Genomic DNA, 24,172 nt, shown 5'->3' with positions numbered 1-24,172 from the left:
ATAGTCTTTACTATTTGACATGTTTTGCAGTGTCTGGCACCAGTTGTTCTTTTCCATGTTTAGTGCTTCCTTCAGGAGCTCTTGTAAGGCAGGCCTGATGGCAACAAAATCTCTCAGCATTTGCTTGTCTATAAAGGATTTTATTTCTCCTTTACTTAAGAAGCTTAGTTTCACTGGATATGAAATTATGGGTTGAAAATTCTTTAGGAATGTTGAATATTGGCACCTACTCTCTTTTGCCTTGTAGGGTTTCTGCCAAGAGATCTGCTGTTAGTCTGATGGGCTTCCCTTTGTGGGTAACCTGACCTTTCTCTCTGGCTGCCCTTAACACTTTTTCCTTCATTTCAACCTTTGTGAATTGACAATTATGTGTCTTGGGGTTTCTCTTCTCGAGGAGTATCTTTGTGGTGTTCTCTGTATTTCCTGAATTTGAATGTTGGCCTACCTTGCTAGGTTGGGGAAGTTCTCCTGGATAATACCCTGCAGAGTGTTTTCCAACTTGATTCCATGCTCCCCGTCAGTTTCAGGTGAACCAATCAAACATAGATTTGGTCTTTTCACATAGTCCATATTTCTTGGAGGCTTTGTTTCTTTCTTTTTACTCTTTTTTTGTCTAATCTTCTCACTTCATTTCGTTAATTTGATCTTCAGTCACTGATATCTTTTCTTCCACTTGATTGAATTGGCTATTGAAGCTTGTGCATGCGTCACGAAGTTCTCGTGCCATGGTTTTCAGCTCCATCAGGTCATTTAAGGTCTTCTCTCCACTGTTCATTCTAGTTAGCCTTTCATCTAACCTTTTTTCAAGGTTTTTAGCTTCCTTGCAATGGGTTAGAACATGCTTCTTTAGTTTGGAGAAGTTTGTTATTACCAACCTTCTAAAGCCTGCTTCTGTCAACTTGTCATTTTCCATCCAGCTTTGTTCTGTTGCTGGTGAGGAGCTGTGATCCTTTGGAGGAGAAGAGGCACTCTGGTTTTTAAGAATTTTCAGCTTTTCTGCTCTGGTTTCTCCCTATCTTTGTGGTTTTATCTGCCTTTGGTCTTTGATGTTGGTAACCTACAGATGAGATTTTGGTGTGGATGTCGTTTTTGTTGATGTTGATGCTATTCCTTTCTGATTGTTAGTTTTCCTTCTAACAGTCAGGTCCCTCAGCTGCAGATCTGTTGGAGTTTGCTGGAGGTCTACTCCAGACCCTGTGTGCCTGGGTATCAACAGTGGAGGCTACAGAACAGCAAATATTGCAGAACAGTAAATATTGCTGCCTGATCCTTCCTCTGAAAGCTTCGTCCCAGAGGGGCCATTGCCTGTATGAGGTGTCTGTTGGCCTCTCCTGGGAGGGATCTCACCGTTAGGCTACACGGCGGTCAGGGACCCACTTCAGGAGGCAGCCTGTCTGTTCTCAGAGCTCAAACGCCATGCTGGGAGAACCACTGCTTTCTTCAGAGCCATCAGACAGGGACATTTAAGTCTGCAGAAGTTGTCTGCTGCTTTTTGTTCAGCTATGCCCTGCCCACAGAGGTGGAGTCTGTAGAGGCAGTAGGCCTTGCTGAGCTGTGGTGGGCTCTGCCTAGTTCAAGCTTCCTGGCTGCTTTGTTTACCTACTCAAGCCTCAGCAATGGTGGATGGCCCTCCTCCACTAGGCTGCAGCCTTGCAGGTTGATCTCAGACTGCTGCACCAGCAGTGAGCAAGGCTCCGTGGGCATGGGACCCGCTGAGCCAGGCATGGGAGAAAATCTCCTAGTCTGTGAGTTGCTAAGACCATGGGAAAAGTGCAGTATTTGGGCGAGAGTGTACCGATTTTCCAGGTACAGTCTGTCACGGCTTTCCTTGGCTGGGAAGGGGAAATCCCCGACCCCTTGCACTTCCCAGGTGAGGCAACACCCCGGCCTGCTTCGGTTCGCCCTCTGTGGGCTACACCTACTGTCCAACCAGTCCCAATGAGATGAACCAGGTACCTCAGTTGGAAATGCAGAAATCACCTGTTTTCTGTGTTGATCACACTGGAAGCTGCAGACTGGAGCTGTTCCTATTTGGCCATCTTGGAACACACTCTGACTTTTTAAAAACTTTTATTTTAAGTTCAGGGGTACAAGTGCAGGTTTGTTATGTTGGTAAACTTGTGTCATGGGACTTTGTTGTACAGATTATTTCACTACCCAAGTATTCAACATAGTACCCATCAATTATTTTTCCTGATCCCCTCCCTCCTCCCACCCTCCACTCTCCGAAAGGCCCCAGTGCATGCTGTTCCCCTCTATGTGTCCATGTGTTCTCATCATTTAGCTCTCACATATAAGTGAGAACATGCGGTGTTTGGTTTTCTGTTCCTGTGTTAGTTTGCTATGGATAATGGCCTCTAGCTACATTCATGTACCTGCAAATGACATGATCTCATTCTTTTTTATGACTCTATGATATTCCCTGTTGTATATGTACCACATTTTTTTTATCCAGTCATTGAGGGCATTTAGGTTGATTCCATGTCTTTGCTATTGTGAATCGTGCTGTAATGAACATACAGGTGTATACGTCTTTATAATAGAATGATTTATGTTCCCTTGGATATATACCCAGTAATGGGATTGAATGATATTTCTGTCTTTAGGTCTTTGAGGAATCACCACAGTATCTTCCACAATGGCTGAACTTAATTTACACTGCCACCAACAGTGTATAAGTGTTCCTTTTTCTCCAGAACCTTGCCAGCATCTGATTTTTTTATTTTTATTTATTTATTTTTCAGAGAGAGTCTCACTCTGTTGCCCAGGCCAGAGTGCAGTGGTGAGATCTTGGCTCACTGCAACCTCTGCCTCTCGGTTTCAAGCAATTCTCCTGCCTCAGCCTCCCAAGTAGCTGGGATTACAGGAGCACACTACCACACCCAGCTAATTTTTGTATTTTGAGTAGAGACAGGATTTTTCCCTGTTGCCCAGGCTGGTCTTGAACTCTTGACCTCAGGTGATCTGCCCACCTCGGCCTCTCAATGTGCTGGGATTACAGGAGTGAGCGACCGTGCCCAGCTGTGGGTTTTATTTTTATACACTTTCACATTGTTAGCATCCTTTTAAAAAATTTGTATAAATTTATAGGGTTCATGTACAATTTTGTGGGAATGTGAATTATTACACTCTCTATGGAAAACACTATGAGGATGTCTTGAAAAACTAAAAAATAGAATTACCATTTGATCCAACAATCCCACTACTGGGTATCTACCCAATGGAAATCAATATGCCAAAATGATACCTGCACTTATATGTTTATTGCAGCGTATTCACAGTAGTAAAGATAAGAAATCAGCTTGTGTCTATCAACAGATGAATGATTAGTCTTCTTTTGTTTCAACTTGAATAACTTCTTTTAGCCTTTTTATAAGGTGGGGCGAACTCCCACGGCTTTTCTTTGTTTGGTAGTGTTATGATTTTAAATCGGGCCAGGTGTGCATGGTGGCTTATGCCTTTAATCCCAGCACTTTGGGAGACTGAGGTGGGTGGATTGCTTAAGCCCAATAGTTCAAGACCAGCCTAGGCAATGTGGTGAAACCCCGTCTGTGCCAAAAAATAAAAAAATTACCCAGGCATGGTGGTGTGCACCTGTAGTCCCAGCTACTCAGGAGGCTGAGGTGGGAAGATGGCTTTAGTCAGGGAGGCAGAGGTTGCAGTGAGCCAAGATCGCACCATTGCACTCCAGTCTGGGCGACAGAGCCAGGCCTTGTCTCAAAATGAGTGAATGAATTAACGAATGTTATATGGGAAGGCCTCATTGAGAGTGACATTTGTGCAAAGTGAATTGGGAGTGTTCCACATAGGAGGTCCAACAAGTGTAAACCCATAATGCTAGAATATGTCTAGCATGCTGGGAAACATAAAGAGGCCAGTGTGATTGGAGTACAAATGAATGCTGGGGAGAATGGGTATATGGAATTGGAAAATTTTGGACATGATAGGCTACTGTGAGGACTTTGGCTTTTACTCTGAGTGAGATGGAGAGATGTTGGAGGTTTGTGAGCAGAGGTAGTACATTTGAAAAATAGAATAGCTTTACTGATAAATGATTCATATACTATATAATTTCCCCATTTAAAAATGTTTTTTAGTATATTCACAGAGATTTGCAGCCATCACCATAATTACTTTTAGAACATTTTCATCACCCGCTGAGGAAACCCTGTGCTTATTAGCAGTTACTTTCATTTTCTCCTAACCCCCCAGCCTTCAGCAATCTCTCTTTTCTGACACTATGGATTTGACTGTTCTGGACATTTCACATATGTGGAATCATACAATTTGTGTTCTTTTATAACTGGCTTCTTTCACTTGGCATGTATTATAGCATGTATTAGCACTTTCTTCCTTTTTTTTTGGTCTTTTATCCATTTTTATGTCCTTTTATTCATTGTGTGAATGTGCATTTTATTTTTCCATTCATCAGTTGACGGGTATTTGGGTTGTTTCTACTTTTTAGCTGTTATGAATAATGCTGCTGTGAACATTTGTATATACATTTTTTCTGGACGTATGTTTACTGGTACTGCATTTTAAAGGAGCATATTTTATTGACAAAGGATAAATGATCTAGGTTTTCTTCCAGAAGGAGGTTTGGTTCCAATTGCCGCTTTCTTTTTTTTGTTCACTGACTCTTCATACAGGGTTAGGTCTTTTTTTTTTTTTCTTGTTAAGCAATTTCCCGGTCCCTTTCTGTTCTGTCTGGTTTCCCTGACTTGGATTTCTTTGAGTAAAAGTTTGGCCATATTAAATAGGTTACCTGAAAGGTACGGGCTGTTATACTTAGAGCCTTATGTAATTGTTAATTAAGATATTCTGATAAAATCTTAGTTTGTGAACGTTCTTAAGGAAAGTTACACAGGGTTTTCTATGCTGAGTTGAGACTCATTAGCGAGTCAGTTCAGTGAAAGCAGCATTTAAAAACCGAAATAGAATACAGAAGGAAATATTAGAATGCATCTGTTACTTTACGAAACTTTTAATTCAGTTAAACGTGTATGAACTGGGTAAGATATAAAACGTGTATGTGTTTATGAGTTGTAGTAAAAAAGTTTGGAACCCCTCTGGGTTAGGATGTCCATGTAATTAATACTGTTCCTTTTCCATTTGATTTTTATTTTTTGGAGAGCATTGAGGTCTTGTTCAGCATGGAGTATTTAAAGACTGCTATATTATACCCCAACAGGTAATATAAAGGAGCAGTTTTTTTTGTTGTTGTTGTTGTTTAATGTAAGTGTGGGGATGAGATTTGTATCTTTTTATGAATAATTATGGTTTTCTGGTAATGTTATAACTAAGCATATATATATATTTTTATTGTATTGTAGGAGTCATACTCCATGGGTTTATGTGATAAATGATCTTGGCATAGAAGAGAATTTAAAGAATGATGGTAAGTGATAACTTAAAGACTACTAGCCTTAGTTTTTTTGCCTTTCTCTTTTCTTCCTTTCTTTTATCTTTTTTAATGTAATAGTTGTTTCATTCAAGATACCCTATGGAACACATTGTCATAAAGCACAGTGATAAAGTGAGCAACTATGAATGTACTATTTAACCTTAGAGCCCAGGAACCCTGCTGCTCCTCAGGCTTGCCTCTAACACTTATGGTACCTAGGTTAGGAATACAAGTGGAAGCCAGCTTTTAAAATGTCTTAAGATTAAATAGTTACCAATCAATGCATACTAACAGCCTGACCTGGCCTCCTATCCAGGGTCCAGCCGGGTCTTAAAGGAATCTACTCTCCCTGGGTCAGGTAGGGTAGAAGTTGGGCTAGGGTAGGTCTTGAATCTAGTATGGGGACTGATGTGAAATTCCCCAGAGAGCCAGGGAAAACAGGTTTCTGTCCCCACACTTTACTTTTCTAACTCAACATTTTTCAGGCAATTCCAAACATCTTAAACTACTCAAATTGAGGAGGAAAAAGGAATGTAAGTATATAGGGAGTCCAGTCTGCCTGGATACTTCCTTTGGGATAGTTGGGGTGACTAACCTTAGTCAAAAGCAGATTCTTGCTCTGGTTTTTCCAGCACAGATGCTGATTTGCCTTCTTCCTTCTCCTCTTATTGTGTCTGCCCTAGGGGGACCCAGTTTAGTTTGGGAGTCCCTCTCTCTTAATTTGTGTTCACTCAATTAGTTACTGATCCCTTTTTGGATTTTGGTGTTTTGATAGGTGCAACCTTCTAAAGTGTGGGGCTCAGGGCAGAGCCCCTTCTTCTGGTTGAAAGAGCAGGAGAGGGCTGGGTGTGGTGGCTCACGCCTGTAATCCCAGCACTTTGGGAGGCCTAGATGGGCAGATCACGAGGTCAGGAGATCAAGACCATCCTGGCTAACACGGTGAAACCCCATCCCTGCTAAAAATACAAAAAATTGGCCAGGCGTGGTGGCAGGCGCCTGTAGGCCCAGCTACTCGAGAGGCTGAGGCAGGAGAATGGTGTGAACCCGGGAGGCGGAACTTGCAATGAGCCAAGATCTCACCACTGCACTCCAGCCTGGGCGACAGAGTGAGACTCTGTCTCAAAAAAAGAAAAAAGAAAAAAAAAAAAGAGCAGGAGAGCATATTTGTTGTGTGCTCTTATCTCATCCCTCCCCACTTCATACTCTTCCTCAGTTCTAAGGTTTTGATTTTTCATATCTGTCATTTGGGGTTATTTTCTGTTGGTCTGCTTTTGGGTCTTTTGGTCATAAACTATGCTTTTGTTTGCCAGCAGATTTCTTTTTTTTAATCTGCCCTAATTTTGAAAGATGGTCTTAGAGGGAATAGAAGTCTAGGTTGACAGATTTTTTTTTTCTTAATATCTTTTTTTTTTCTTCTTGAGACAGAGTCTTTCTTTGTCACGTAGTCTGGAGTGCAGTGGCACAATCAGCTCACTGCAGTTTTTACCACCTGGCTCAAGCAGTCCTCCCACCTCAGCCTCCTAAGTAGCTTGGAACTATGCCACCACGCTTGGCCAATTTTTTTATTTTTTATTTTTTTGTAGTGATAGAGTCTTGCTTTGTTGCCCAGGCTGGTCTTGAACTCCTGACCTCAAGTGATCCTCCTACGTTGGTCTTCTTCCACAGTGCTGGGATTACAGGCATGAGCCACTATGCCTGGTCTATCTTAGTATCTTGACAAAAGAGATTCCACCGTCCTAATATGCAGCATTTACATAGTTCAAAATTCAAACTATAAAACAATGTTCATTTAGAGAAATTCAACTTTCTTCTCTCTTCTTTCTCTTCTTCCCTTGTGGGTAACATTAAAATTTTTTTTTAATTGTAATTTCTAAAATTTAAATTGTGCTAATACAAATAACATGACATTTATCATCTGAACCATTTTTAAGTATGCAGTTCAGGGATATTAAGTATATTCATATTGTTATGCAGTTATCACTATTACTCATCTTCAGAACTCCTTGTCTTGCAATATTGAAACTATATACATTAAACAATAATTTCCCATTTCCCCTTACCCCCTGCTCCTGTACCACTTGCTGTGTCTGTGATTTTGACTACTTTATGTACCACATATAAGTGAAATCATCCAGTATTTGTCTTTTTGTGTTTGGCTTATTTCATTTAGCATAATGTCTTCAATACTCATCCATATTGTAGCATATGTCAGAATTTCCTTCCTCTTTAAGACTGAATAATATTCTGTTGTCAGTATATATTACATTTTGCTTATCCATTCATCAGACACTTGGACTGTTTCCCCTTTTTAGCTATTGTGAATGATGATGCTATGAACATGGGTGTACAGATAGATATCTCTTCAAGACTGTTTTCAGGCCAGACTCAATGACTTACGCCTGTAATCCTAGCACTTTGGAAGGCTGAGCCAGTTGGCTCACTTGAGGTCAGGAGTTTGAGACCAACTTTGCCAACCCTGGCTCTACTAAAAATACAAAAATCAGCTGGCGTGGTGATATGCACCTTTAATCCCAGCTACGTGAGAGGCAGAGGCATGAGAATCGCTTGAATGCAGGAGGCAGAGGTTGCAGTGAGCCATGATCATACCACTGCACTCAAGCCTGGGTGTCAGAGCAAGACTCTGTCTCCAAAAAGTAAATAAATAAATAAAATAGTGAAGAACTGTTTTCAGTTATTTTGGGTACATAACCAGAAGTGGAACTTCTAGATAATATGGTAAATCTACTTTTAATTTTTGGAGGAACTGTCATAGTGTTTTCCGCAGTGGCTGCAACATTTAAAATTCCCACCAACAGTGCACAAGGGTTCCAATTTTTCCACGTCCTTGCCAACATTTTTTATTTTCTGTTGTTTTGATAGTAGTCATTTTAATGGGTGCATGGGTAATCATTTTTATTAATGTTTGATTTATCCTTTATATTTTCAAAAAGAAGAATGCATATTTATATGTATATACATGTGTTTTTCTTTTTTGAACCTAAAGATAATATATTTTAGTATCTTGGGAGGTTTTTTTTTTACTCAGCAATATATTCTAGAGTGTTAAAGATCTTAATTTCTTTTTATAGCTGCATACTATTTCCTATTGATCTTTGTTTTAAAACTCTAGCAGGTAAGATATAGTAAAGCTTTTCTTATCTGCCAATTGTGACTCTAAGGAATATGTCCAAAAACCTGAAAGGAAATGAAAAATGCCTATGATCATACACAACAGATAGTCCACACACTGTAAGTATATTCACTGTACTTGCAGAATTCTTGAGTTCCTTATTCAGAACTATAATAGTACATTTCCCATAAGCCTAGCAAATAAGAATTGACAGCTAATAGCTTGTTAGGGAAGAGGAGAAAATAATTAATAATTAAGCTTTTGTGTCCTACTTAATCATCAGGAAGTAAAGAACTAAAAAATCTTTAACAACACTTTTGTCTGTGCCCATTTATTTTAGGACAACTATCTTTGGTATTTCTATAACTCCTGAGGCATAATTAAATTATAGTATCATATAGAAGTTGGTGTTCATAGTGATAACCTGAAGTTATCAAGAAAAGAATAGGTTTCTTTAGTAGCCTGTGTTGCAGAGGTCAAGGAAATGTGTTTAGAGATTTTATACAAAATAGTAAAACCAAAAGAATTAGTGCTTAGCAGGGAAAACTTCAGTTATAAATTTATGTAGAACACCTCCTTTCCCAATAATGTTCATTTATTGATGTATTTTTAAAAATCATTCTGCCAGTTCATTCATTCGTGACATATTTATGTGCCAGGCGCCATCCTAGACAGTGAGAATAGAGTAGTGAACAAAACCTAGTCCTTCAGAAACTTACTGTCTAATGGGAAGACAGAATAAACACATTAAATGTATGATTTAAAATATAATTGTGGTTAAGTGTTACAAAGGAGTACAAATTGGTTTGAGTATATAAAAGGAATCCTGGCCAAGTCTTGGGGTTGAAGAAAACTTAGCCTTAGGAAGTTACATTTAAGTTGGAATTCAAAAGATCATTAGGCTTTGGCTGGGCCAAGAGGAATACTCTTCTTAATCAGGATGCTTTCAGTAGCAAGTAGAGTTGGCTTCAGATAAGAGTTGATCCAGTGGCTCAACAGTGTCATCAAGAATTTGATTGCTTTTCCTCCGCTTACTCTGGCTTCTGTTCTGTTGCCATTATTTTAAGACTTGCTGTCTTTATGATCCCTAGATGGTTAGCAGTAGTTTTCAAAGCTGTATATTCCCTAATATATGGCCAGTAGGAGAGTCTTTTCTTTAACATTCCAGTAAAAGATCTGAGATCCTCAGTTTTGATCACCTTAGGTCACATGCTCACCTCTGGATCACTTGTTGTGGATAGGTGAGCAGATTGACTTAGGCAAGGTCATGTGCTGTGCCCTGGAGTTAGGGACAAAATGTGCTTATCTAGAACCACAAGGGACCCCAACAAAAACTGTTAGGAAAGGAGGATGTAGAGAATGAATGCTAGGGAGGAAGCCAATAAATGTGCATTATAGAGGGGCAGATTATTCCACATGGAAGAAACAATTCTGTGTAAATGTTCTGAATTAGGATGGAGCTTGGTGCTTATGGGGAACTGAATGAAAGTCAGTGATATTGGAGCATGGCAAAGGAGGAAAAGAATAGTACAAGATGAGACTGGAGGCCAGGTCATGTATTTATAGATAATACCAGATTTCCAAAGTGGTGCTGCCAGTTTCGTTTCCTGTCAGTAGTGTATGGGAGGAGTTGCCCCAGATCCTCACCAGTACACAGTATAATCATTTATTTATTAAAAATTTTTTTTAGTAATTTTGATGACCGATTCTTAGTACTTCTTCATTTGATTATTGGCCATTTAGGGATCATTTGTGAAGTGCGTACTCAAGTTTCTTCTTCATTTTTTTATTGACCCAGTAGACTTTTTTTTTGACTCAGTGTCTGTCTTCTTCTTCCTCTTCTTTTTTTCTTTTTTAAATAGAGACTGGGTCTCACTATGTTGCCCAGGCTGGTCTCAAACTCCTGAGCTCAAATAATTCTCCTGCCTTGGCCTCCCAAAGTCCTGGGATTACTGGCATGAGCTACCGTGCCTGGCCTTGACTCAGTGTCTTTCTTTTTTTGCGATTGATTTAAGGAGTTCTTTATCTTGAGTCTAAGACCGTTGGCACCTTTGGCACTTTTCCTGCTCTGTAGCTTGCTTTTTCATTTTTAATACCGTCTTTTGAATAGGATCTGTTCTTTTGGTTACTAAATTTTTCCTTTATGATTAGTGCCTTTTGTGTCCTGATTATTTCTTTCTACCTGAAAATCATGAAAATATTCTCCTATATCATTTTTGGTAACTTTTAATTTCATTATAATTTTAAATTTAAGAAAGGTTGTAAGAAGACTATGAGGAATTCTCATATATCCTTTTGCCAGATTTACCAATTGCTAATTTTGCCCCATTAGTTTTATTCTTTCCTTTCTCTCTTTGGGTGTGTGAAACACACATGTGTCTGTAAATATACATCCATCCATATACACATATCTACCTGCACACATAGATCAATGTATACTTTTCTCCCTGAACCATTTGAGAGTATTTGAAGCCAACATACTCCTTCATCCTTAAATACTTCAATGTGTATTTACTAAGAATTAAGGACATTCTTTTATATGATCACAATTCAGTGATCAAAATGTGGAAATTTAACATTCATGCTATATTATTATATAATCCACAGTAGATATTCAAAATTTGTCATTATCTGAATGGTGTATTTTATAGTTATTTTCTTCTTGATCCATTTAGTTGTCAGGTCTGTTTGTTCTTCTTTAATCTGGAGCAATTCTTCAGCCTTTCTCTTTCTTGACTGCCATTTTTGAAGACTACGGAACAGTTATTTTGAAGAATGTCTCCTTAATTTAGGTGATGTTTCATCATGATTAGGTTCAGGTTTTGCATTTTAGGCAGAGTATCACATGAATGATGATGTGTCCTTCTCAATATATCACATAGGAGGTATATGATTTGAATTCGTCCTGCTTGTTAACTTTGATCACTTTGTTAATGTAATGTAGTGTCAAGCTTTTCTACTTTAAAGTTTCTGTTTTCTCTTTTGATATTAGTAAGTAATTTGTGGAGAGGCACTTTGAGGCTGTGTAAATATACAGTACCTTATCAAACTGTCACTTACTAGTTTTAGAATCCATTAATGATTTACTCATTAGTTAAAGATCTGTGAGGAAAAAGCTTACATTCTCCTGTTATCTGAACTCTGATTTTTAATTGTATTTAATGTAATCTGACATTATCATTATTTATTTTGATACTCAGATTGTCCCAGATTAGCCAGTGGGTGACTTTAAGCTGGCTCTTGGATTTTTTTTTTTTTTTTTTTTTTTGAGACAGGGTCTCTGTGACCCAGGCAAGAGTGCAGTGGCGTAATTACAGCTCACTGCCGCCTCAACTTCCTGGGCCCAAGCCAGCCTCCTGTCTCAGTCTCCTGAGTAGCTGGGCCAATTTTTAAAATTTTTTGTAGAGATGGGGGTCTCCCTATGTTTCCCAGGCTGGTCTTGAACTCCTGGACTGAAGCAGTCCTCCTGCATCCACTTCCCAGAGTGTTGGGATTACAGTTGTGAATCACTGTACCCAGCCAAGTTTATTTGATATGTCCATGTTATTCTTTGAGCGTTTCTGTACTTTCTAGTGTAACAAGCTGCTGTAGGTTCAGCTTGTAATTTCCCTGTTTTATTCTTTTTCTCACCTTATTACACAGACTAGGACTTTCAATATAACATTGAATTTATATTCACAGGAGGCAGAGGTTGCAGTGAGCTGAGATCGCACCACTGCACTCCAGCTTGGGTGACAGAACGAGACTCCATCTCAAAAAAAAATTGGAGCAGAAAAAAAATTTGAAAGGGAATGGCTTTAAAACTGACAAAAGCTATCAGCCAAATTCTCCCAGAAGCTCTACAAACCCCTAAGCAGGATAAATACAAAGAAGACCAAATATGAGTATATCACAGAAAAACTGATGAAAACCTGAAACAAAGAAGATCTTAAGAGTGTACAGAGACAATAAGACCTCATTACCTTCAAAGGGGTGACAAAAAAACTCAGCTGATTTTCCAACAAACAGACATGATAAATGTCAGTAAACAGTGGAGCACCTTTAAAGTACTGAAAGAAAATTGCTGTTTTCTAGTATAAAAAGTATTCTAATCTAGTATGATAATATAGTATAATAATCTAGGTTTGCATGCAAACCTACATTCTACTATTATACTACATTATGTACTATATATTCTATATTATATTATTATACTATAACTAATGGAGTATAATAATCTAGGTTTGCATGCAAATGAAGAACACCAAAAAACAGTAAAAATATGAATAAAAGAGTATAAATACAAACTATATGAAAGTACTGTAATCTTACGAAATTTTAAAGATATGAAAAACAAAGTATATCCCGGCCTCCCAAAGTGCTGGGATTACAGGCGTGAGGCACGGCTCCTGGCCCTTTTATTAGTTTTTAAATAGATATTTTGACATATTTCTGCATGGCAGTTATTTAGTTTTTTCACTTTGAAGATATTATTTTATTGGCTTGCATTTATTGTTTCTATTTCTTATAGAATGTCACTTGTCAGTTTTATTCTTATTAATTTGAGGTTACTTGTGATTACTTCTAAGGTTTTCTTTCTTTTTTTCTTTTGGTTGTCAGTACTTTTTTACCCTAATATGTCTGTCGTTTGTCTTTTTATTTTACTTTTTTATTTAAAAAAATCACAATTTTATTGATAGTGCCTGTTGATTCATGGTATGATCTTTTTTGTTAGTTTTGGAAAGTTCTTAGCCTTTATGTGCTCTAATCCCATTTTTGTTTCTCTTTTCCTCAGATTTCAGTTTTTGCTTCTATGTTTGATCTTTTAAAAAATTTCTTATGTCTCTTTTGCTCTTTTCTATTTTTTTTCCTGTTTTCATTGGGATGTTTTAGTCTAATTCACTAATTTCTTGTTAAACCATTCATTGAGTTCTTAATTTCAGTTTTTTCATTTTTCAGTTTTGTAATTTCTACTTGATTTTTTTTTGAGACGGAGTCTCGCTCTGTCGGCCAGGCTGGATTGCAGTGGCCGGATCTCAGTTCACTGCAAGCTCCGCCTCCCGGGTTTACGCCATTCTCCCGCCTCAGCCTCCGGAGTAGCTGGGACTATAGACGCCCACCACCTCGCGCGGCTAGTTTTTTGTATTATTATTATTATTATTATTATTATTATTTTTGAGACGGAGTCTCGCTCTGTCGCCCAGGCTGGAGTGCAGTGGCCGGATCTCAGCTCACTGCAAGCTCCGCCTCCCGGGTTTACGCCATTGTCCTGTCTCAGCCTCCCGAGTAGCTGGGACTACAGGCGCCCGCCACCTCGCCCGGCTAGTTTTTTGTATTTTTTAGTAGAGACGGGGTTTCACCGTGTTAGCCAGGATGGTCTCCATCTCCTGACCTCGTGATCCGCCCGTCTCAGCCTCCCAAAGTGCTGGGATTACAGGCTTGAGCCACCGCGCCCGGCCTCTACTTGATTTTTTTAAAGTATCTAGTTTTCTGCAGAAAATTTCAATCATTTTATTTTCAGTTCATATTAATTAGAGTTACTCTAAAATCTATTTCTGATAACTTTTATTACTTGGCTCATGGGTGGGTATATTCTCATTTTTTGTATTTTTTCTTGGTTTTTAGTCTTTGGACTTGTTTTCTAGTATGCCCAGTAATAATTTATTTTATTTTATTGCTGCATAAGAGATATACATAATTTTGGGGTACATGTGATAATTGATTACATTCATATCATTTGTTAAGATCAAATTAGTATACTTGGTTGTATCTGTCAACCTAAATATATCTTTTTATACTAGAAACATTCAAATTATTCTCTTCTAGCTATTTTGAAATGCATAATAAAGTATTATAACTATAGTCATCCCTCTGATCTATCTAACACCAGATCTTATTTTTTCTATCCAACCATATATTTGTACCCATTAATCAACTTCTTATCCCCTCCTACCCCACTCCACTACTTTTCCTGGCCTTGGGTAACTACCAGTCTACTCAGTATTTTCATGAGATGCACTTTTTTAGCTCCAACATATAGGGAGAACATGTGATAGTTCTCTTTCTATGCTTGGCTTATTTCACTTAACATAATGACCTCCAGTTCCATCTGTATTGTTGTAAATGACAGGATTTTATTCTTTTTCATGGCTGAATGATACTCGACTTTGTATATGTAATACATTTTCTTTATTCATCTGTTGATGGGCACTTAGGTTGATTCCATGTATGTGAATAGTGATGCAATAAACATGGGAGTGCAGATATCTTTTTGATTAAAGTTTCCTTTATTTTGGATATATACTCCGTAGTGGAATTGCTGGATCATATGGCGAGTCTATTTTTAGTTTTTTTGAGGAACTTTCATACTGTTCTCTATAATGGCATACTAATTTTCATTTTCACTAATAGTAATAGTGTACTAGGGTGCCTCTTTTTCCACATCCTTGGTGGCATGTTATTGCCTGTCTTTTTGATAAAAACCATTTTAACTGGGTGAGATGATATTTCATTGTAGTTTTGGTTTGCATTTCTGTGGTGATTAGTGATGAGTCTTTTTTCATGTATCTGTTGGCCATTTTGTATACCTTCTTTTGAGAAATGTCTATTTAGGTCTTTTGCCCGTTTTTAATTTGAATTATTTGTGTTTTGCTAGTGAGTTGTTGGAGCTCCTCATATGTTCTGGTTATTAATCTCTTATTAGATGGGTAGTTTCCAAATATTTTCTTCCATTCTGTGGATTGTCTCTTTGTTGATTATTTCCTTTGTTGTGCAGAATCCTTTTAGTTATTAATATAGTCTCATTTGTCTGTTTTTGTTTTTGTTGCTTGTGCTTTTGAGATCTTACACAAACAAGTCTTTACCCAGACAAGTTATCTTTACCCAGACAAGTTTTCTTTTAGTAGTTTCATAGTTTCAGGTCTTACCTTGAAGTTTTTAATCCATTTTGATTTGATTTTTTGGTATGGTGAGAGATAGGAATCTAGTTTTATTTTTTTGCATAAAGTTATCCGGTTTTTCCAGCACCATTTATTGAATAGGGTGTTCTTTCCCTGGTGTATGTTCCTGTCAATTTTGTCAAAGATTACTTGGCTGTAAATGCATATGTTTATTTCTGGGTTCTCTATTCTGTTCCATTGGTCTGTGTGTTTGTTTTTATGCCAGTACCATGCTGATTTTGTTACTATAGTCAGGTACTGGGATGTCTCCAGCTTCATACTTTTTGCTGAGGTTTGTTTTGGCTGTTTGGGGTATTTTGTGTTCCATATAAGTTTTAGAATTTTTTTTTTTTTTGAGATGGAGTCTTGCTCTGTCGCCCGGGCTGGAGTGCAGTGGCCGGATCTCAGCTCACTGCAAGCTCCGCCTCCCGGGTTTACGCCATTGTCCTGCCTCAGCCTCCCGAGTAGCTGGGACTACAGGTGCCTGCCACCTCGCCCGGCTAGTTTTTTGTATTTTTTAGTAGAGACGAGGTTTCACCATGTTAGCCAGGATGGTCTCGATCTCATAACTTCGTGATCCGCCCGTCTTGGCCTCCCAAAGTGCTGGGATTACAGGCTTGAGCCACCGCGCCCGGCCTTAGAATTTTTTTTTTTCTATTTCTGTAAAGAATGTCATTGGTATTTTGATAAGGGATTGCATTGAATCTGTAAATTGCTTTGGGTAATATTGTTGTTTTAATAGTATTCTTCCATTTCATAAGTATGAAATATCTTTCCATTTTTTATAGCCTCATTCTCTTTCATCAGTCTAGATCTTTCCCTTTTTTGGTTAAATTGATTCCAAGATATTTTATATTGTTTGTAACTGTCGTAAATGGGGTTGCTTTCTTGATTTTCTTTTTTGAATTGTTCACTGTTGGTTTTTGTATGTTGATTTTGTATCCTGTACCTTTACTGAATTTGTTAATCAGTTCTAACATATTTTGGTGGAGTCTTTAGGTTTTTTGGTTTTTTTTTTTTTGAGACAGTGTTTCACTCTGTCACCCAGGCTGGAGTGCAATGGTGCGATCATAGCTCGCTGCAGCCTTGAGCTCCCAGGCTGAAGCAGTTCTCCTGCCTCTGCCTCCTGAAGTGCTGGGATTACAGGTGTAAGCCGCCACACCTGACTGTCTTTATATTTTTCTAAGTAAAAGATGTCATCTGCAAACGAGGCTAATTAGACTTCTTCCTTTTCAATGTGGATGCCTTTTATGGTTTCAGAACTGGAAGGGGGACCAACAGATTAGTAGTTTATTTCTTGTTCACTTAATAGTTCATTGTAGGTATTCAGCATGTGACCTTTCACATTTTGATGGGACTAATTTTTTTTTAATCTTTTGACTCCGTCATTCTTTAGAGAGTCCTGCTAGATCCTGTGCATCTGGCCAGTAAGTGGGAAACTGAGGGAGAGAGCATAGCTGATGATGCAGGAGACTTTAAAAAAAATAAATCAGATCTGGACATAGCTTACCTCATTTCCCCCTATATTCTAGCATGCAGAAGTCACATGGCCATCTGTCTGCAAGAAAGACTGGAAGGTGTTGTCTAGCTTTGTGACAGGAAAGAAAGCAAGTGGTTTTGATGCATGTTGTAGTCTCTGTCATGGAGGCTGATACAGTATTAATAATTTAGGTTTGAGATGATGATGGCTTGGACTAGGGTGATGGTAGTGGATTTACATTCTCCAGTTGTATTTAGGAGATAGACTCGATAAGACTTGATATATTATTTAGGGTATAGGCTAGTGAGCTCTAACAGAGGCTCCAGAACAGAGTAGCTCATACAAGAGAGAAGTTGTTTCCCCCTTATGATAGTTTAGCCATCCTTAGTTCATCTATGGTTTTACCTTTAGATGGTGTGAAATATTGGTAAAAACTGATAAAGTTATCATAAATTACTGAACAGGATTCCAGCTTATTCTGTAATATTAGGGAAATTGTACTGATTATATGGTTTCTCAGGTAGGCTTCATGATTAGTAATCTTATCTTCATACTACCCAAAGTATTAAGGGCTTTAGTAGTGGGAATTTAAGAGAAAGGTTCTTCTCTGAATTATTCAGAAAGCTGAAAAACATTGGAAAAAAGATATAAGAATTTCATTTTATGGGCAGGTAGTGGTATGAATGGATTTTGAAGAAGTTGTATAAAGTAGAAAGCTTTATGGAGACAGATATATAGATATTTAGTAAACAGTACTTGTAAACTTTTCAAGATCGTGGGAAAAGTTGTTAAAATTGAAATTATTTAGATATTTTAAACCTAAGAGAAAGACGTTTATTTGGGAGCAAGTTTCAGAAGTACCTAGCCTCTTTGGTGACTATTCTAAACACTTGCTTTCTTAGATTATGTACTGTAAGATTTGAACATAAAAACTTTCACTGAAGACTGATACTTTTAATCGAAACATAAGTATTTGAACAGGTCTCTGTAAAATCTCCATATAGCACTAGGTGGCACACTGTGACTTTGGATGAAAATACACATACTTTGTTGAAGACTCCTGTGAGAAAATAACCTAGGTTAAAAAAAAATACTATTTGAAATAGACATCTATTTTATGAAGTATCTGAGAACTATTTATTGCATTTCAAACCCTGATATATTAAAATGCTTAAAACTATTTTATTTACATTACTACTGACATTTTTATAAGAATTGGATTACTAAAACTCATTAGAATTTATGGGTTTTACTGAAAGGAGTCCATTCAGCATATATTACAAAAGCATCTGTGCTTTAAAATGAAAATGATTTTCAATCAGATCTTGTAGTAAGATGAGTAGTTATGATGTTTTGCTTATTAAGTATTGAAACTAAGAATAAAATCAAAGTCTTGAACTAGTAGTTTTTCTTTGAATGTGTGTCTATGTATATATACTAAATACAAAAGAGCCAACTTGGTAAAATTGATGGGAGAGCTGAAATGTTTATGGAAGTAAAGAATATTAGATTTGAAGTTTTCTGGTCTAGTGTTACAACATTGCTATTTTGTGATTATCCATTTTAGTTCTTGGAAACTCATTATTTTGTGAAGACTCTTGACTTAGAGTATAATGTATGGCATAGTAAATTTTATGACCACACACACACACACACACACTCACTCTGTCTCTTTCTCTCTCTCTCTCTCTCTCTCACAGGATGTTCTGTGATTGTGTAAGAGAATTAGCTGAAATAGAGCTGAAAAGTAGGCCACCTATTTATACTTGTTCATTTGGCCTGGAAACAATTGTGATACTCTTGGTTAGAACAATGCTTAGGTAACCTAAATGATAGATGTCAGTGTAAGTTAGATAGCACTGACTAATACTTAATGGGAGAAGTGCTTAAGCTAAACGAGGAGGTTTTCTGGTGTTACATTGATTGGAAAGTATGGGAATGAGTAGAGAAGTGACTTTTGCAAATCTAGAGGACACTGAATGGGGTTTGGACAGTGACAGTGAGTTTCAGTGAAAGCTTAATGAGTCAGGTAAGTAGATGACACATGGATATTCAGGGTAAGGTCAGAGGAATGAAGGAATGTGGGTACAGATGTTTATGTTAAAGACATAAAAAGTGACAAGTTCTGGATTAGACTCTCATCACAGAGAATTAGAGTAGAAGAACGTAGTCTTTGTTTTTTTAGTAGTTTGGATATGCGTTGGTTAGTTACTCATTTTTGTACCAAAAACCTGATTCCTGTCACTCACAGATTTAGCACCTGTTGTCATTCCCTCTTTCCTACCATAACACAATTTCTCTCTGTACTGGATCATTCCAATCAGTATGAAAGTATGATATACTATCACTCATCTTAAAAATCCATTCTGTTTATTTCTTTGTTCTCCTTTATGACGAAACTCAAAGTATCTTAATACTCATTCTCTCCATTTTTCTCATCATTCTGTTTTGAACCTTTTTCAGTCTGGATTTTGACCCTACTATACCGCTAAATAGGCAATAAGTTATCAGTTTATTAGAGTTTATTATAAATTATTACTTTTATTGCTTCCTGGACAATGCAAGGCTGTCAGTCTTACTACTGTTGCTTTAAAGGTAATGAGTTGATTTTTCCCTCTCCTTTGTACTCTTAAGATTTTTTTCTTTGTTTCATGTTATCGGTTTTTCTGTGCAATGCTTAAGTGTGGTTTTCTTTGTAAAATTTATCCTCTTTGGGGTTTGCAGAGTTTCTGGGAGAACTGGGCTCATACCTTTTTCTCAACTTTATTTTGTACTGTCAAAGAGATCAATGGGACGGTTGGTGAAATTTAAATGTTGTAGTTTAAATAATAATTCTGTGTCAGCGTTAATCTCCTGATTTTGTTAGTTATGGTATAGTGATATAGGAGAGTATCCTTACATATATAAAATACATAGTGAAGTATTTACTGCCAAGGAGTATAACTGCAGATTGTTCTCAAATGCTTCAGGAAAAAATGTGTGAGGGTATGTTTGATATTCTTTGCGTGAATTTAAAACTTCAGTAATTTGAATTTATTTCAGAATGACAAGTAATATGTATCTGTTTATCTCACAATTGGCTTGTTACCATACAGCCACATTATTTGTTTACATATTGACTATGCTGCTTCACATAAAATGGCAAAATTGAGTAGTTGTTAGAGATCTTATGGCCTACAAAGCCTAAAGTAAAAAAAATATTTATTATCTGGCCCTTTGTAGAAAATCTTTGCTGACCCTTGCTCTAGAGTGTACTACAGTGACTTGTTTTTCTTTCCCTGAAGTGATGCTGCTCATTAATTTCCTTCATTTGAAAATAATGTGGTGCTTTTTCTTCACATATTCCCCAAAAGAATAAAAATTAACCAGTAGGTGGGGAGAATCCAAACTGGAAGGCAAATGGTAACATACTCCCAGGGGAAGATGAGAACTAATTACATGATTTTGGCAAGCATTAATTTGGATATTGTAAGGTTAAAGATAAGAACCATACATAAATGCTGTAATATAGTTAGTAAATGTGTTTCTCATAGGAGTATGGGTTAGCAATTCTGAAACTACTTTGTGTATATATTAGAATTGAACAGATAAGTAAACAGATTGTAGATAATGAAAACTTGGGATCTTATGTTGGAGAAAGAAGTTTCAAACAAGCAAAGAGAAAGGCTGAAATGAGCCCTGTGGCATAGGATTGAAATCAATCAGTGTAAACTCATGGTTTTTAATATCTGTATACAAATGGTTCCAGGTGTGTGTATTGTGTGTTAGGATGCATTCATCTAGTTCCTATTGTTTCATTCTGTGAGTTGACTGGTTGGTTTTTGTGATGTGATGTTGGCTTGGGTACTGGCATGGCAGCAGTTTTCTAGGGGCTCAGCTGGGCTGGAATGTTCAAAATGGCTCACTCACACAATGGGCAGAGGATGCTGTCCTCTGGGAGTTCAGCTAGGGCCTGTCAACCAGAGTGCTGCCTATGTGTGGTCTCTTTACTTGTGGCTTGGGCTTCTCATGGCATGACTGTTGCGGGAAGTCAGGGACCCTGAATGGAGCGACTGGCTGAAACCATGGCAGAAGAATGTAAATTGTGAAGATTTCATGGACATTTATTAGTTCCCCAAATTAATACTTCTGTAATTTCTTACACCTATCTTTACTGCAGTCTCTGAACATAAATTGTGAAGATTTCATGGACACTTATCACTTCCTCAATCAATACTCTTGTGATTTCCTATGCCTGTCTTTACTTTAATCTCTTAATCCTGTCATCTTTGTAAGCTGAGGATGTATGTCGCCTCAGGACCCTGTGATGATTGTGTTAACAGCACAAATTGTTTAAACAGTATGAAATCTGGGCACCTTGAAAAAAAAACAGGATAATAGCGATGTTCAGGGAACAAGGGAGATAACCATTAGGTCTGGCTGCCTGAGAGCCGGGCGGAACAGAGCCATATTTCTCTTCTTTCAAAAGCAAATAGGAGAAATATTGCTGAATTCTTTTCCTCAGCAAGGAACATCCCTGAGAAAGAGAATGTGTTCCTAGGGGGAGATCTCTAAAGTGGCCGCTCTGGGGACATCGGTTTTTTACGGTTGCAGGTAAGGGATGAAATAAACCCCGGTCTCCCATAGCGCTCCCAGGCCTATTAGGATGAGGAAATTCCCACCTAATAAATTTTGGTCCCACCAGTTGGTTGTCTGCTGTCAAACCCTGTCTCCTGATAAGATGTTATCAATGACAACGTGTGCCCGAAACTTCATTAGCAATTTTAATTTTGCCCCGTCCTGTGATCACGCCCTGCCTCCATTTGCCTTGTAATATTTTATTACCTCGTGAAGCATGTGATCTCTGTTACCCACACCCTATTCGTACACTCCCTCCCCTTTTGAAAATCACTAATAAAAGCTTGCTGGTTTTGTGGCTTGGGGGGGGGTATCACAGAACCTGCCGACATGTGATGTCTCCCCCGGACACCCAGCTTCAAAATTTATCTTTTGTACTATTTCCCTTTATTTCACAGACTGGCTGACACTTAGGGAAAAAAGAAAAGGACCCACGTTGAATTATCGGGGTGAGTTCCCCGATAATGACAGCTGGATTTTAAGAGAGGGCACATTCTAAGAGACTCAGGTGGAGGCTGCAAAGCTTCTGATGACCTAGTCTCAGAAGTCATGCAGTGTCCTTTCTGCCTCATTTTATTGGTCAGAAAGCAAGTCACAGAGGCATATTCAAGGGGAGTGGATTACATGAGGACATGAACACCAGCAGGTGTGGTTCACTGGAGCCAAGGGTGGCATATTTGGAGACTACCTATCATACTTGTTAATTCATGTATTATTTTTTACTCTTACATGTTTGCTTCATTGGCTTGGATTGTTAGCTCTTTGAGGACAAGCACAATACTTTATATTTCTTTATATTCTCCTCAGTCTCTTGATATTTTTGCACATAGTAATTACCTTGTGAAATGTATTGTGCCTTAGAATTCCAGGATTGCTAAAAATCCAGGCTGGCAAGAACTATAGGAGGGCATGGAGGCACCTACTAATTGGACTGGGATTTTGGGCTGGCCCAGTGGTGAACTTGTTTCACAAAGAGGCAGGTTGCCCACACAGATTTAAGGATTAGATAAAGAGGCTGTATTCTTGTGTTCATATGGGTGCTTTATGATCTCTTTCTTCTCACAGATACTTGGCTTATAAAAACAGACTATTTTGATACGACATTCATTAGTGGGGAAGCAATTTCCTTTATTTTACTGGACCTGGCTCCCAGCTGGCACAGATTGTTGGCGGGGCTGAACCTGTAGGCTCGTGTTTTTAGGCCATGCGGGGCTAGAGCAAGCAAGAAATTACACATGTTCTGTGCAGTAGTTTGAGTTTTAAAAATTGCAATTTAAATTTACCTGTTAACAGCAATTATTATTTGAATCCTGATAACTTGGAGATAAAATTATGTAGCTAAAAACTGAATGTTGACTTACTTTAGCACAATCTCTAGGGAATAAAAAAAGGATTTTCCAAAATATTTCATGCTGAAGAGGTCTTTTAGGGGAGATATATAGGATGTTTGTAAAAACTGGTCTCTTTCACACTTGGACTTGTTGATGTGTAAGGGATGGTGCAGATATTAGTCCACAGCAGTGTTTGTGCTTTTTAGGCCACTTTTCAAACTTTAGATTATATTTATTATTTAAATAATTTGTTTATTTTTTAGAGTTACAAAACTCAGTGTTTTTAGATCTAAAAAAGACTTGTGACTTTCTCTTCTCTGTTTAACAACCTCCCAAATCCCAAATTAGTGTTTTCTTTTTGAAAAAAATGTGAGAAATAATGACTTTGTTAAATATGTTATATACTTTGACTTATGTAATATCTAATAATCTAATAAGTACCATTTTTTCCATACATAGGCTTCATTCCAGCGCTCCAATAGTCATGACAAAGTAAGGAGAATAGTTGCAGAGGAGGGTCGTACAGCAAGAAACCTAATAGCTTGGAGTGTTCCACTAGAAAGCAAAGATGATGATGGTATGTATTTAAAAAATTAGTTTCATTTTTGTAAATAAGAAGGATGTATTTAGTCCTAAATAGATAGACTGAAAACCGTTTGCAATTAGACCTCTTGGGGCTGATTAGTATGTTAAATAAGAAATGATTTTTTGTTGCTTTTATACACACATGGCTTTATAAAAGCCTTACAGTTAGTTTTGCTTTTTCAGGTAATAGTGAAATTTGAAATTGGGTTTATTGTGTTATTATGACTGGCAGATTAGGGCTTTTTAAAGTGATAAGAGATTTAGTGATGTGATTAGACTTTGTCTCCCTACCCAGATCTCACCTTGAATTATAATCCCTATAATCCCCACATGTCAAGGGAGAGACCATGTGGAGGTAATTGGATCATGGGGGTGGTTTCCCCCATGCTGTTCTCATGACAGTGAGTGTGAGTTCTCATGAAATGTGATCGTTTTATAAGGGGCTCTTTCCCCTACACTCGGTACTTCTCCTTCCTGCTGCCTTGTGAAGAAGGTGCCTTGCTTGCCCTTCTCCTTCCACCATGATTGCAAGTTTCCTGAGGCCTCCGCAGCCATGCTGAACTATGAGTCAATTAAAGCCCTTTCCTTTATAAATTACCCAGTTTCAGGCAGTTCTTTATAAGCAGTATGAAAATGGACATTTAGGTTTTTTTCTTTTATTAAATTCTTATAAAATAAAAGATTTAAAAAAATCATATTTATCATAAT

At 37.8% G+C, this 24,172-nt stretch overlaps 1 protein-coding gene across 5 annotated transcripts in view; it reads left to right on the top strand.

Annotated features, from left to right (window-relative positions):
• SCAPER (S-phase cyclin A associated protein in the ER) overlaps positions 1-24,172 on the top strand; it is a 333,543-nt gene that overhangs the window by 13,891 nt on the left and 295,480 nt on the right. For 4 of the 5 annotated variants that reach the window (XM_017870307.1, XM_017870315.1, XM_017870326.1 and 1 more), the window contains exons 2-3: positions 5,334-5,398; positions 23,339-23,456. In XM_017870307.1, the coding sequence (XP_017725796.1) occupies positions 5,393-5,398; positions 23,339-23,456 (124 nt within the window). In that variant the 5' untranslated portion in view covers positions 5,334-5,392. Of the gene's footprint in view, positions 1-5,152; positions 5,192-5,333; positions 5,399-23,338; positions 23,457-24,172 lie in introns of those variants that run through there. The other variant, XM_017870334.1, reaches the window with a different exon arrangement.

The sequence above is a fragment of the Rhinopithecus bieti genome, unplaced genomic scaffold (genome assembly GCF_001698545.2).
Source record: "Rhinopithecus bieti isolate Rb0 unplaced genomic scaffold, ASM169854v2 scaffold_662, whole genome shotgun sequence".
Taxonomy (NCBI): domain Eukaryota; kingdom Metazoa; phylum Chordata; class Mammalia; order Primates; family Cercopithecidae; genus Rhinopithecus; species Rhinopithecus bieti.
This window is presented reverse-complemented; position numbering and strand designations above follow the sequence as displayed.